Source organism: Acyrthosiphon pisum, chromosome A2 (assembly GCF_005508785.2).
Source record: "Acyrthosiphon pisum isolate AL4f chromosome A2, pea_aphid_22Mar2018_4r6ur, whole genome shotgun sequence".
NCBI lineage: Eukaryota > Metazoa > Arthropoda > Insecta > Hemiptera > Aphididae > Acyrthosiphon > Acyrthosiphon pisum.
Genome location: NC_042495.1, coordinates 86,958,173 through 86,975,378, shown reverse-complemented (window position 1 = coordinate 86,975,378; position 17,206 = coordinate 86,958,173). Strand labels below are relative to the sequence as shown.

Genomic DNA, 17,206 nt, shown 5'->3' with positions numbered 1-17,206 from the left:
AGTGTATAAAATACGTCGTACATATTTGTACGATTTTAAAACATTTAGTTCCGGGCGTAATAATGTTTAATATTTTGAATAATTTAAAATTGTAATACTACGTCAATGCAAGCTTCTTTTTAAAAAAATTCAATGGAGTACTACTAGTTGCTGGTAGCTTACTTTTTTTTTGCTCCATTTTTCTTTTAGCTTATAAAAATAAAATCAATTACTAAGTTGTGTGACAATGTGACTATGAGGAAATGGCACGGTGTGTTCTGACTGTGTAGTGTCCACTGTCTATACGTAATCGTAATAATCAATGTATAAAGTGTCGGTGAGCGTTCGTAGTATTACTATTCATTCTACGAAATGTAAATCTTGAAGTTACATTTTTATTATTATAATATGTTTTTGGAATGGGGGTTTTTCCCATTATCGAATTACTTACCGCCTATAATGTGTATGCATGTATTGTGTAGGAAGTAGGTACTGTAATTTGGTACAGTGTGTGGCAGGGCACAAAGTGTTTATTAATAAATAAGAATTAAAATGAATCAGACCATTTATTTTGAAATATGCTAATCATTTACCGGGTAAATATTTTTGTACCTGGGTATAATGTTTATACCAAAAAAACTAAACATTTTATTTTTTTTCTAGTTCCGTAATAATTTATAAATTTTTATTTGAACTATTTGTAGGTATAAGAGTATAAGACAATATATAAATACAGCTCATGGGGGGGGGGATCTATCCCCCATATCCCCACCTCGTAATTCCGCCCCTGCGAGTGATAAATCAAACTTCTACATACTTAAATCGTTTTAAATGACCAAACTATTATTCGTAAAAGGAAAACAGCATACTATTAAAACCATTACATTTAAACGAAAAACCCAAATAGGTACCTAGTTGAATTTAACATCCTCGTTCTTGTACTCTTGACTTCAAAGTAAATTAAGTCACGTTGGTAGGTAATCTGTAAACTTACATTATAAACAGTATTTTAATATATCATATTGTATTATATATAGTTACAGCAAAAATAAATATAGTATTTTCGTTTTAGATACTCATATAGATCATTTCTAAATAAGTACTTACCATTTATCATTCTTGTAGAGTGTAATAATAATTAATAGCAGTACCCACCGTCAATCTTTGCACAGATTATGAAAATATCTGTATTTTTTCGTAGACACTATAACTAATCAAAAACATTATGATAATCTTACAATAACGTTGGTAACGTTGGTAGTATAATGAAATATATACTTATTGTCTGAGTAACGTAATTATAATAATATCATATTTGGTTTTCACTTTTTAATAGATAACGAATGGGAATCAATTAACAAACACGTTCTCGTTGATATTGTATTTAATATTTTTATTTGTTTATAATATTGTTCAAAATGATCTCCGTGAACTAATCCACAAATTAGTTCTATATATGTCAAGGATCTTTGTAATGAAATTAGGTATTAACATATTTAAAAAAAAAAAAATTGTCAGATGTCGCCAAAATAATGTAAGGTGAAAAACGCGCGTGTCCCAAACACGGAGGTGTGAAATGAGCCATACCTACATACGGATAAAAGTAAAACTTTGCAAATTTACGTTCATTTATTATATCAAATTTTAAGTAAACATGCTAAATTAATTTTCTACATGTCAACCAACTAGACATACCAAATATTTAGATTATTTTTAAGGTATTACCTATTTATACCATTTAACTATTCACACCGTTTTGCAATAAATCTGAAAGGACTCAAAAATTAATAACAATAATAAATAATAATAATAAAATAAACAGGATGTTTTTAGGAAAAATGAATTTAACTTATCATATTACTTATAGTAAAATAAATTTAGAATAATAGTATACTATATCATAAAAAATACTTAGCAATATAGGCTGACAGACCTTCATCGCTCAGAATCGTTTTTTGTATGCAACGTCACCTATACTGTACGTCTGTGCCTACTGACTACAGCAGAGCGGTTACCTACTTTCCCTCTTTTATTAATTTCAATATATTTTTTTGAATTTTTTTTTTAATTGGTTACTGGTAGACATGTGCTAACATTGCATATTATATAACTACAGAAGTAAGTAAAAGTCACGTGGTGGGGAAATACATTTGAAATTATCGATTTCAACCGGTATCAGGTTTATAATGCATGAATATAAGAGTAATCAATAATTTTTTTAAATCAAAAAATATTTTACATTTTTTTTTTTTTTGTAAATAATGGTAATAGGGAGGCCATTAGGCATATACATCCCATTAAATAAAAGTGCACTAAAATATTAGCTTTACATCATGGACAACTAACAAGGGTTAACGAAAATATTACAATTATTTAACATACGGAGTACCTATATTATATATATACCTGCTTTATAATTATATAGTAATGTATAATAGTATAGTTTATTATTTTCAGTAGTATTGTTTGAAAAAAATATAATAGTATTTATTTAAAGTAATAACAATAAAAACATAAACAGAATCTTAGAAATAATTATATAACTACATAACGTAGGTACTAATGTATCTACTAAGTATTATGCATTTCATGTTCAGTAATTTCTTATACAAATATATTTATTGAAATTGTAATATGTGCTTAGTATACTTTACTTACTCGGTCCATGCGTAGTAGTTTGTATAAACTGGTGATATAGGATAATATATTAAATATATATCTTGCATTGCATATATTTTTATAATAAACAAATATTTAAACGATCGTGTTCTTATAATATATTTGTACAGTGAATAGATACTTGAATACTTCTTAAGTGTTGACGTATTAAAATGTAATACTTTACAAATTAAATGATTATTTGTATGAAACCCAATAACGTCAAGTAGTAATGATGTACTAACGTTCTAGTTATAAATATATAGTTTTAAAAATGTCTAAATCCAATAGAGTCAAAATTTAGTTGAATTTATATTATGATTATTTTATGTGTTTTTCACTTTTATTCACACAATATTTAATATCATAACAAAATGTGAAATAATTTCCTTTACGCACAGCAGTTTTTAAAATATTATCATGTATGTAATTAAGAGTTATAAATAACATAATACATAATTATGTGTACTGGATAGTTACAAACAAATAAAATGGTTTATTTAATTTTATTCTCTGAAAATAAAAAATAAATATTAATAGAAGTGTATAATCTGTATATATTATTCTAAAGCAGATAATGATGAAGGATAATTGAAAAGACTTATGGCTCTGTTGTAGGTAGAATAAGGAAGTATTTAATTAGAAGACTTATTATACGAATTTATCTCTTTTAATAAGTACTCAATACCTGATGCTTACTAAGCTTAGTTATATTTATTAAATACTATTAGGTATTGAAAAATATTTTGAATACCATTTTCTGGACTAGGAATTTGAAAAGATATTCAATTGCTATAGAGAAAAAGAATTTTCAATAATTATTGTACAGCCATAATAGTATGGCACACAAAACCACGTTATGAGAATAATAGTATGATTATGCAGAATATAATTAATTATGTTTTATCCAAATATCCGTCTTCCTGGACATATTATATTTTTAGTTGTCCAATTTCAGAAGTCACCCAGCCGAACTGAAATAATCATCATCATTATATACTAGAACCGGACTGTCGGGTGTACCCATGACAATGAAACACAATACATTTTTTGTAACTTATAAGGTCAAGACGTGCACGCCGATATAATGGCAAACACACGTACTTGGTGTTGGTGGGTCAATATGGGTGGGTATACCTAATCGAAAAATCGAAAGTATATTCTTTTGTATGTGTGTGTATATGTATATATAAATATATATATATATATATATATATATATATATATATATATATATATATATATATATATCAGATCGTTGTCGACGGTCGGGCATCAGTAGATCCAAGTTTGTCGACGAACGGTTACATTTTAATATCATTTTTGCACCGCGTGAATGAACATCGCCGCGCCAGCCCGTCCAACACCATATTATTTAAGCGTATTATTCAATTTTATTAATTATTATTTAATACTATGGCTATGATGAGACGTGACGCCGCGCTGGTCGCCCTGTGCTGTCTGGTGTGCGTGATTTCCAAAACGACTCGAACCGCCGCATCTGTTGTCAAATTACGTAAGTTGAATATACTATACTGACACGTCCGTAAAGCTGATATCTACCCTTACCTGCAGTTACATATAGCTACTATTTACCCTTACCCAGCTTCACCTATAATATTTTCATATCGTTTTTATATCGTCGGTTATATATTACAAGTGGGCTATTCGTCGTCCACGACACTGTCATCCAGTCTGTCTCGAACAGAATATTTCATATTTTCAACGACCGCCGATGATTTATTTATTGATTCATTCAGACTGTGACTTATATTGTATTAGATAGATACTATGATTTTTTTGTTATTGTTCTCAGCTAAAGGATTCATTGCGTGCAAAAAAGATGATCCTGGCGTCAACTCATGTATTCAACAAGCACTGCAAACGGCCGTACCGCATTTAGTCAAAGGTGAGTCAAAATTACTAACTAAGACCTTTATATACAAGTCATATTGTATAATGTATTTATGACATACCTACTGTGTACGGTAACATTATTTAAATTTTTTCTATGTAAATAATGATATTATATAGGTAATTTTCTAATTTCTTTATTTTCGAAGGCATGCTTTTTTTCGGTCCGACACAAACATTTAGCGCACAGAAAACTGTACTATGTTTGTACAAAATGAGAAATTCTATTTTGTTATCATCATAATTTTATACGACGATATAAGTCAAACTGGCCAACAAATACGTGTTTTGAGTTATTTTCGAGACACGCCATTACAAATTTCTGTATAGCAGTTGTTTTCGTTGCATACCAAAGAATTTAATAGATACCTATGATTTATTTAATTTCAACACGTTATATAGATAATATATATTAATTATTAAATGTATAAAAATATCTGTAAAAGTAAAATGCGTTATTTTATATTTGTATATCAGTAGATTCCAGTAAAAATGAGACACTGAACTATCAGAATTCATTTACTGTATTCCTAATACATTTCCAATTGGCAAAATTTTGAATTTATCCAAGAAAATGCATTTTGTTAATTTTGAGCTACTAAACCCATAAATACAAACATTATTGAAAACTCTAGGCAAAAATTTCAGTAATTTGTTTATGTATCGTAAAGGATACATTCAAAAGATAAATTATTCTAAAAATAAAATATATCTTTTTGTTAGTCATAAAAAATTAGGTACTCAAAAATACTTGATTTTATTCATTTTATTAAAAATGTAATAATATTAGTTTTAACAATTTTATCTTAGAATTTTTGTTTATAAAAACAAATTATAATTATATAAAATTAAATTAACGTAGCAAGTAACATAGGTACACATATAGTACCTAGGCAAGTTTGGCAATGTATCTCCTAACTCCTAAGATACATTTAATTCAAAATTATAATTTACCTACCTATATAAAATTAATATTATAAAATGTGTTGTAAACAGTAACCCTAAAAGGTAAAATATTAATTTATTAATATCTAATATTTATTATGCATATTATAACTATTATTATAAACAGGCATAATATTATTTTATTTTATAAATATTATATAAGATTACCTATAGGTACTTGCTTTTTAATAAAATTATAAATTTAGATAAAGCAAAAGCAAATATGTGTTTTTAAACAATGGTCAAATATAACAACCATTGTTAATTAATAATAATTATATTTTTAACATTCAACAGGGTCATTACTCATTATTTTATGTTATTTATCCAATTATAAAAAAATAAAATAAAATTTTTATGAACATTCAACTATTATTATATTATAAAATCAATCAAATACAGTACAACGTGAATAATCAATAATGTAAAATTATAGAAAAAAAAAATATTACACAATTAGCATGCTGCTAACCTTTTAAGAATATTTAATTGAATCTTGATGTATATAAAAAAAAAATATAAAACATGGTCATGTTTCAGACTTAAATCTAAAAAATTATCAGTATAGTAATATTTTTCCGTGGTCTCTCTTCTACGTGTCCTTAAAATTTACCTTGCGTTACAGAATTCGGTCAGCATAATAATGTAAAGACATTTTCAATAACTTGTGTTAACATTAGTCATTGTTCGACCAAAGAATTGGAATATGTTCAACACATTTTTTTAAACGCGAATCGAAATACAGTTTAAGGTAATCTGATTGAAAATGGCTCAGATTATGAGTTAAATTGCATATTATATTATGTTCAGTTATTATAAATCTAAATTATCATTAAATATCATCTAATTATTAAAATTTTTAATCATTTTTGACAATTTGAGAACATGCAGATTGTTATCAACAAAACTTTTTTTATAAGCCCTTGAACCTAGACTCTCAGCCTCACTGATAGCAATCAATATGACATTTTTTATAGCCTTGAACACCGGAAGACTTAAGACGGGTACGTGATGACATTAGCAAGGTGCCCGTTAACGTAATGTGGACGGAATAACATTACCGCCGATTTCGGCCCTTCTACCCGCTCTTCTACCAAAAATTTGCAATGAGCTAGCTATGGGTTAACACATGGTTACACATGGTAATAAACTAATAAATTACAAAGATGCTTGTGTTTGAACTTGACCATGAATAAAGATTTTCAGAGATGTTCATGTTATTACTACTAATAATGACTTGTAACTCTGGTAAAAATTTAAAGACTTGTGACTATAAACAGTATAACAAATGTTATTTAAATAATTAAATTATGAAGAAAATAATATTTTAATACTCCTAAAGCCTAAATTATAATCAAACCACATATTTTAGTCACCGAACAAATTACCCATAATAGGACAATAGGTACACGTTGGTACTTAATAATTGTGGGAATCATGTATTTCCACTTGGATGGCACAGCATAACAACATACCTACCATTGTAATAGCAATACATTATTGTGTTTGTAATACAGGGTACTAATTATTTCAGTTGAAATTTCCAAACCATTTTGTAGGTAGGTACTGTACATAATCTGATGGCAAAATTCAGATCATTTATCATCTCATAGATTCTCAATACGAATCAATTAATAGATACCTGTATAAAAATGTGAAAAAATAATACTGAAAACACCTCTAACTACCTCTAAACGTTTTTATAATTTTACTTTCACAGTTCATAATACCTGGTAGGCACTTATAGGTATAGTTGTTATATGCAGTTAAAAAATAAAGATAAACGTGTATACATGTTGTAGTATATTTTCTGTCCGCGAAATCGATATAAGAACATACAATACCCCATATAATCATTTAAAGCATAGTAGGTACAAGATTTATAATTTAAAACAAAATTTATAATTACTGTAGTTAATGGTTGTATTTTATTTATATTTATGTAACTATTTTTTACGTGTATAATAATAAAAATGTGAAATATATATTGTATTAAATCAAACAGGATTCAGATACCTGGTAAGGACACTTCTCTCGATAGCTCACCTCGCCGCGGGATAGTATATATTTATTGGAGTATTTTTATAATAATATGGTATAACGTAACAATGCAATTATAAGTTATCACATCTGAAAATTAATTCTGAGTGTACTTAAAAAACCCCCACATTAAAGAGAATTCTTGAAAATTTTTGTAATGTTTAATGTTAATAGTTTTTGATTACATATAGTAAACATTTTTGTAAATGTAATAAAAATTACTGTCAGGAAATCAACTTCTTCCGCATTTTAAAAATACTAAATTGATAAAAATGGTTCGTAGATGTGTTTCAAATCTGATGAGCTAATTAATTTACTTTGCTCAGAATTTAAAAACCTTTAAAAGTTTTAATAGTTAAATAAGTACCTACATTTAAATAAATATAATATCAAAATAACTTTAGTTTATATGTCTGTTATACAGTACTTTTAAATGACCAAACTTTGAAATTAGAAAATACATCAAATAATAGTTTGTGAAATTAATTAGTTATTAACGTCATAACTTTTAATAATTATAAAAAAAAAACACAATTCAAAAGTTAAGCAAACTTTAAAATTATAATACACTAATACATATATTATAATTTGAGTACCTATTATTCAAAAATTATTTAAAAATATTTAACTCTACAGATAAATTTACCATTTCTAATAGATAAATAATAAACGAACCAAGGTAAAATGGTTTTTATGTTTTTTAGGAATACCAAGTTTGGGGCTAATACCAATTGATCCTTTAATAATATCACAAATGGATATAATTCAAGGCGCATCTAATGGTCCCTTAGACATCAAACTAAGCTTCAAGGACCTTTATATACACAATATTGGGTCTATTAAGATAACATCAATGAAGTAAGTTATACCAACTTTCATAAAAATATTCTTTACCTAATAAAACTTTTAGACGCTGAACGGAGCGCTATTGGTTTAACAATTAAGTATATTTTTGTGTGTGAGTGTGTGTGTCGTGTGTTCCAACTTACTTTTAGCAGTAAAAATGTTTATAATTGACAAAAATGGTAAAAATCATGAATATTAGCAGTTATTTTTAATAAAAATATACGAAGTCTAAATTTGTGTTACCAAAGGTTCACACAAAGTTCTTCATAAGTTGTTTTTGCAAGACGTAGAATTATAAAATTATATACACACCATTTTGTACAGATATTTTAATTTCAAATACCGATAAAATTAGACAATAACGACTTGAGTTAATTTGTTGCGTAATTAAAAAAATATTATTCGTACGGACTTGAAACATTTCATCACTACCTACTTATATTTTTCTTTACTATACACAGTACAATTTTCAAAATATATAATATAATATATATATTCGCACCATTCTTCAATACGTCTTTACTCTTTATTGACTCATACGCGTTAATAACAGCTATAGTAGACTTGTATGAAATAATATCATAATTATTATTAAGTATATAATGTATGCTATTATTTGATATTTGCGAAAAATAACCATACCTTAGGTACCTATTACGAATAGCAATATAATAAATAGGTACCTATATATTAAAATATCCTTAGAAATATAGGCTGAAAGACCGTCTCCGCTCGTTTTTCATAATATGCAATCAATTATTATTAAATTCAAATTTAATTACACACCTATTACAGTGACCTACTAAATTTCGAGGTACATTCGATACCTTATCTAATATCTATGTAACGGGCAATGTGGACCACGAATTCAAACAAATAATTGATTTATAATATTATTCATTAATTTTATTAAATTCTAGCATATTTTGCATATTATTTTAAAACCGCTATAATAATAATCATAATTTTTAATAATTGCCTTTCGCAATGAAATTTAATTACCTGGTACGTCTTCTATACAAATTATTTTTTACAAATCGTAAAATGTTTTCTGCTGTAGAATTGTTACAGTTCCTTTTCTAATTTAGGAGGACGGGGATATCATCGGTGTGGGTACTCCTGTGCAGCTTTTCAAAAAAACAAATAATTACAAGTGTAGGAAAGCAAACTCACTATGCAATCCTAATTGCCATTCTATTAAATCTTATACTCATAAATAGGTAACAATAAAATTATAAATTTATAATAAAAATAAAGTAATAATATTAGTTACCATTTTTTAGATAAAATTATAAATAAAAATAAAACAATAATATTACTTTTGGGTATTCCGTAACTGTTGTATAATTATGATTATTATTATAGTTGTTTCAAAATATGCGCAATATAGTAAAATTTAATACAATTAATGATCAATATTATAAATTATTTGTTTGAGTTCATGGTTCACATTGCCAGGGCGTCCTGCACATTGTTCGTTACGTATACACATTAGAACGAATTCCCTGGATTTTTTTTAGTTGAATTATTTGAGTAATAGCATACGCATATATTTGTTTGTATTTACAGATCGAATATAAACAATTATACATTTAATCTAAAAGCTGATTTTGATGAACCACTTGTACTCGAAGGCATGTATAATATACAAGGAAAAATTATAATTCTACCAATAATAGGCGAAGGAAAAAGCAATTTAACCTTAGGTAAGTTCGTTGACTATTGTTACACTTATTATAAGCAAACAATTCAATTGGATAAATGCATGACTAAATAAACAGGCATAATCACCAAAAAAACAATTTTTCCTATCACTGCGCATTTTCCCCAGACATGGCAAAAACAGTAAAATTCTTATGTAATTGTAATGTGAATAACATTTTTTTCTATGATATTAATCATTTTTTATTCCAAGTCTGGAGAAGTATAATATATGTATAAAATATGCGTGCAGTAATCTAGCGATCATGCCTGTTTATTTTTTCATGGTTAAATGTACATAAATCTAATTCATTAATCTTAAATTTTAGCTGCATTGAAAGTATCAATTGACATAAATGGTAAACCAGTTACAAGGAAAGGTGATGAATACATGGAATTAGAATCTTTAGAATTAAAATTTAGTACATCAAGGCTTTATATACAGCTGGATAATTTGTTTAATGGAGATCAATTATTAGGTTGATATAATATATTTTATTATGTGCATGTTTAATATACAGTATAACTAATTATAAAATAATCACGTTTAGGAAATAATATGAACATGTTTATGAATCAAAATTGGAGGGAAATTTTGAAGGACCTTCAACCTGCATTTGAATCTGCTTTAGGGATGGCATTTCAGTCAGTCACTCATCAGTTTTTCCACAAAGTACCGTATGATAAAATATTCAACTAAATGGAACTCTATTTCTTAGCTTTTTTTTATGTAATAATAGGTGTGTTAATTTATTATTAATTTAATTTTGTATGGTTGTTTTATATTATATAAGCTCTATTTTGATAAAAATATCACAATAAATAGAAAAAATTGTTAAATAAACTATGTATTTTTACTTAGAACCTAATATGAATGTAAAGTACTTTAATAAATGTGTATAAGTGAATTTAGAAGTAAAAATATAAGATATCGTAAAGTTGATGCATACAAACAAAATAACCTCAAAAGTAGCTCGTGAAACATTTAATATAACCCTTTAACTGAAATACGCACCTATACTCCTCGCCAGTGGCGCAAATAGGAAAAATGTTTAGAGGGGGCTCAAGCCCCAATACATTTTTTTAAATTATAATTAAAGGTACTTTTAAGAATGGTATACTATTATATTTTGAGGAGTGACATCCATAGGAATGTCAGTACCTATTGTATCAATTTATGGGAATCCGAATGGCGGCGTACACCTAATAATAAACTCAGAGAAATAAAAAAATACTACCGCATATAGTGGCCCAAACCCCATACATGAAATCGCAAAGACAACATCAACAAAATCATCACATTTCTAAAACGTATTGATATATACAACCTAATCTAAGGAAACTATTGTATTATTTTAAATAAATTTTTAATTTATTTATATGTAACTAATTTTTGTTTTTTTTTGTTGCAAGCTAATGACCTAGTATATTTGGTGCTGTAACATGAATAAAAAATAAATAAATAAATCTTTGAAATTTAAAAGTAAATTCATAATATTTGTGTGTCGCATAATTTATGTACAAGAAGGAAAAAAACTCTTTGTTGACAATTACAAAATACCGGGAATTCACATACTTATTAAAAATTAAATAGCATCAGTGGTGTCCGCAGGGGGGGGGGGCTAACGGGCTGAAGCCCTCCCACCCATTGCCGTATTATTATTACTTTAAAAAAAATATATTTATCAAGTTTCAACTGTCTATTATATTAAGCAAAACGTAAATTTCATATACGCTTTACCGAAATGAATTCATTTTTGAAAAAACATTGTATTTGCATACCAATTTTCCTAAAATTATCTGTAATTTTTAGGCAAAAGTATGAACTACTTTTATTACATTTTCTAGTCTTAGCTTATATAAATTTAATATTTTATAAGTTTTGAACTACAAATTAACTGTGGTTTTAATGAGATTTGAACTTTAAATGATTATAAAAAATTAGTAATAACCATGATGCCTATGTATCGTTAATACTTAAGCTATAATAAAAACTTCGGTATGACATTTTTAAGCTTTTTGACCCGATAAATAATTTTTTATTGACATTTAAAGAAAAACATTTTTTTAACTAATCAAATACAATCCAAGTGAGGACGGTATAACCAAGCTGGTTACCAAACAATTTTAATAAATTTTCATTTTTTTTCTCAAATTATTTTAAAAAGCACTGAGCATTTTCAATTTTGACCTCCTAAAAGTACCAACTATATCCAATTAGCTTCCAAAAACATACATCGGGCATCAAAGTTTATGATCAGAGCATTTATTCTACCAGAAAAGTTGAGAAGTTACAAACATTTTTAAATACCTAAAATAAACGTCTGAAATTATTGGACTGGACAAAATAAAAATTAAATTAATTTTCAAGCCCCCCCCCCCCCCCAATTGAAAAATCCTGCGTATGCCACTGAATAGCATATTAAAGTATAATGAGTGTTTCGAAAATTATAGGTGTTTAGGTATAACTCTGATAGTATTTTATTATTTTAAGTTTAAGCTAAAGGCATTATATCATTAAATACATAAATAGTATTAGATACAATAGATAGTAAAGTCAGTGAAGGTACATAAATATTGGTTTTAGATTTACGTAACATCATATAAAATATGTAAGTACTAATTCGAATAGGTAGTTACTCGTATTTTTTATAACTTATTACAGCTAGCAATGAAAATGACCTATGCATTTTTTTAAAGTAAAATATCTTTGACGATGAATCAAATAATCAAATAATCAAAAAAAATATATTAATCAGTATTGTTTTATTAGCTATATTCTATTTATTTTATTATCTAGATAGAAACGTTTTATATTTATCTTTACCTATTTCTATCTTAATCTTTATCTTATCTAAATAATTTTTTTGTTAACTGAGCTCATCACTGCTGGCTTGTACAAATTTCAATTGAAATTTGGAAGTAAGCTATACATTTTTGCTTAATCTACAAAATGTCCAAATGCAATATTGTTGCATAATAATATTAATTGTATTTTTGTACTTCCTACTACCTAATTATGAAATATAAATTATGCTTATACAATTCTAAACTTAAATTTAGTATGTTTCAAAATAAAATAATTTGTTGAAGTATAATGTGTAATATGTAGTGTAATGTGTAGAAGAATAAATATTTCTTCATAGTGATTAAAGTTAGATTATTTCAAATTGCAAGACATTCAATAAAAAAACCAGGTAGGCAGCAAAATAACAAACAGGAAATTCATACATCTATTTTAAAAGTATACTGGGTGCAGTCTTATAATGTATTAGTAGGTATATTTCCATTACTCATCAAGTGCATGGTATAATACCAGTTATACATTATATTAATTATAATTTATAATTATAGCAGGAAGACATGTTCTTATGATTACTATATGTCTATATCTACCAGTTCCTATACCAGATAGTAGATAGATACTATATAGTTGCGTTTAGCTTTAAATTTATTCGAAGAACAAATTAAATAATAAAGACAATCTATATTCACTAAGACTTGAGTCCTAATATACAATTCTGGTTTTATGAATAATATTTAAATTATTTTCTCACTTTGAAATCTCAATTATAATAGTATTTATACTCGCCATCGTCCATTTCACATGATAGTTATAATAATAATTTTAAACCGTTTTACAATTTATATTATTTCGCACCATGAATAATAAATAATTGACAGAAAAGTTTAGGACAACTCTTAATTGTACCATCGATTTATAATGTTTTACACAGACAAATTTTAAATTTGTCGCCGTTGAAAATGCTACAATATTTTTTTCGGTGCTATTTATTAATAAAAAAATGTTGTCCTTATTGTTAGTTTTCATCTCACTCAAATGCAACTTTTCCAAATGTGTAGGCAATTTTGGAATTATGCTTGAGCGAGCATAATGAATATTTGTCCTTATCCGTCTTATATTTGTGGTAGTCAATATACTTACATCTCCTTCAAGTAACTCCCGATGTAGAATTTTGCATGGTGTTTCACATGGGTCATCGAGAGTTGCACGTTTCATTTTATTACCGAGTTTTTGAAACGTTTTCGTAGTCTTTGCTGTGTTCATGATTTAAAGCAATAAAAATTATTTCACTATTTTCGTTCATTTTAATATAACACTTTCATAAACGTTTTAAACACGACTACCTCTGATGGTTAGGATTATCATTTAAACATTTTTGGAAAGCGAATTTGTATCCATTAATACAATATGAGAATTCAATACAAGGTGTCAAGGTTCCTCGTGAGATTTATACATTAGTAAAGAAAACCGAAAGTATGTACATTGTACAATATATACCTAGACAACATATCCACAAGTTAAGTTTACACCAGCGTGTTGACGGGTTTATTAATAATAATATCAAATAAATACCAAATACAAAACAAAAACGTTTATTCGTGTAAACTTACATACCTAATATAGGTTATCTGATTATACATTATATACATTTATACATTATACATGGTGGAAGTAAAAGGATTTTAATTTTTAACTGATTTTCCGGCGAACAAGTTCAACCGGACACAAAAATGCGGAGCAAACTCGGCATAAACACGCACATACACTATATATACATTGCGGACTATGCTGATATAGCGACGCAACAAAGCATTCACCGGACGAATCTCTTCGTCCGGCTCCACAGAGAGCGGCGTTTGCGAATTACCGCGGTTACCGTCTGGTTCGTGACTGCATTACTGCAGACGCCGCAGACGACCTCCATATCCTGGATACCATTTGCCTGGTCGACCGATGGTTTCGTCAAACCAAAATCGAAGCAGTTTTACTGCTCCAAACGGTGGTGACAGACACAAAAATAAAAATAAATAAATAAAAAAACACACATCATTGTAAAATCAAAACTTTCATCGCAACGCTCAGAATCCAAAATTCAGTTGAATGCAAATTACCTACCTATTATAAATAATAGTATCTAAATATATATTACTAAAAAAAATTAACAATTAGGAATGAGTACTATTTTTAAGACCTAATTGTCACTAATCTTATAGTCTATAAGCCTTGGTTAATATAACTATAAATATTGTTCAAGCAAACTAAATTAAAAAGTATTTAACACTACAAAAATATAGTAAATAACTGCATATTTCAGTTTGAATAACTATAATAACTTGACTATAATATTTTAGTAAATCTGACTAACCATATAGCTATTAGCCCTCAGTAATTATATAATACAGTCAATTCTACTATTTTTATAGTATACAAAGAACGGTTTTGTTTTTTCCGAGTGGAAAGTACTATATAAATTATAATTAAACGTAATTTCAAAGTCAATATCATGGAAATAATTATAATACTATAGATATTATTACATATGGAGTTTTATAATAATATACTGTCAATTTGATACGTAGGTAGTTTGTTTGTAAATTGTTGGTACTTATATTTTATGGTTACAATAACAGATTAATTACGTAGGTACCTACCTAGTTAAGTATAATTATGTAGGAATTAGTAATCAGCACGTGTTAAGAATTATAATAATAACATCGCTTTGATAAAATAATATGAAAATTCGTGTGAACGTTCCCTAAGATAATTTGGTTAAATCTGACCAGTTGTCCACACTCCAGTATTACATGACTTGAAAAAATTGTATTTCATTTACATCTAGTGTAATATAAAATTACATATTTACATCGAGGTATGAATATTAATGTTTTACGTAATCAAATAATTCACACTACAAATTAGTTTCAAAACTAATCAATTATCAATTGAAATTTGATGATGAATTTACAGTTTCTATAGTATTCCAGATAATATTATGTAGCAATATTTTTGATTAAATAACCAATATACCTAATATATTATACTAGCTGAACCCGTGCACTTCGTTGCCCATTAAGTGTACCAACTATATGTTACTCAAACTTTGTTCAATTCGTTATTTAATATTCGGTGTATGGTTTCAAAATTAATCTTAACTTTTCCGTTGCCAGGAATAAAAATTCTGATTCACAGCAGTACATTATCAGGTAGGCAATCTACCTGCGGTAGATCGCGGACCCCGTGCTGTATGTGCTTTAGTGTATGATTTACCTCTAAAGTATCAAATTTATACCAAGTTTGTCGTATTCTATACCTATGGTGGATTGATATAATCAATTAATACAAAATCCTAACCTGACCTAACCGTACTATAATCAGATGAATAAACGCAAACGCATACAAAAAAATTCATTCAAATCGGTCTTACCATTTAGGAGTTCAGTCACAACACACGTAGGTACAGTAGAATTATTGCGCTTAGCAACACATTCTGCGATTCATTTTTATATTATATGAAATCAACAAACATGCCCGATTAACCAATAGCAACCAATATAATATAATGCACTGTTGCGCCACTGTTGTATTTTTTTTTTTTTTTTTTATTTTATATAAAAAGACTTGTCCTGGGTGATTCATCATCGCTTAGCCGGAACTGCTGAAGCTATGGATATGAAATTTTCAGTAAATGTTCTTATTACTATGTATAGGCGCACTAAGAAAGGATTTTTCAAAATTTGCATTTTAAAGAGGTGCTCAAACAGGGATCTTGAGGTTCGCGATGGAAATTGGAAATTTTATTTTTATTTATTTTTTAAATAGTTGCCATTGGCTACAGTCTACAGTATAAATTAATATTTATTTATTATTGGTTTCCATTGGTTATTTGGGCAGATCAGGTACAAGTTAGCACCAAATCAAGTTATTGAACATTGCAGCAAGTTACACCCAAAAACAGTTGAACAATCATAATTTTTTAAGTTGCAATTTTTTACGGACAACGGAGTGCACGGGTTCAGCTTGGTATGAATGTTTGTGTGTAGATTAAACCTCTGGGAAGAAGACTGACTTATTTAGGAATGGTTAAATTTGGTTTTTTTTTATACGATAGGTAAGACACATAATATCAATTGTTCAAAACAGCTTAAATTTCTTATTACTGAATATGCAACACAAAATATACAAGGTACATATTTTGGCTGTAACTGGAAGAAGACAGACTAATTTAGGAATGGTTAAATTTGGTTTTTTTTATTCATCTGATATTAGTAGTTATGTTAGGTTAGGATTTTGTATTAATTGATTATATTAATCTACCAT

The 17,206-nt window shown here is 27.4% G+C and overlaps 1 protein-coding gene across 1 annotated transcript; it reads left to right on the top strand.

Moving 5' to 3' along the window:
* The first annotated feature begins 3,895 nt into the window (after positions 1–3,895).
* Positions 3,896–11,010, top strand: LOC100159905 (protein takeout). The gene is made up of 6 exons (XM_001950671.5): positions 3,896–4,153; positions 4,454–4,546; positions 8,241–8,394; positions 9,952–10,088; positions 10,413–10,562; positions 10,635–11,010. The coding sequence occupies exons 1-6, from the start codon at positions 4,054–4,056 to the stop codon at positions 10,781–10,783; spliced, it is 783 nt and encodes a 260-aa protein (XP_001950706.1). The 5' UTR covers positions 3,896–4,053; the 3' UTR covers positions 10,784–11,010.
* The last annotated feature ends 6,196 nt before the right edge of the window (positions 11,011–17,206 follow it).

Coding starts and splice junctions, on each gene's coding strand:
- LOC100159905 (XM_001950671.5), top strand. CDS start 4,054: ATGGCTATGATGAGACGTGACGCCGCGCTGGTCGCCCTGTGCTGTCTG. Junction 4,154..4,453: donor CGCATCTGTTGTCAAATTAC/GTAAGTTGAATA, acceptor TATTGTTCTCAG/CTAAAGGATTCATTGCGTGC. Junction 8,395..9,951: donor ATTAAGATAACATCAATGAA/GTAAGTTATACC, acceptor TTGTATTTACAG/ATCGAATATAAACAATTATA.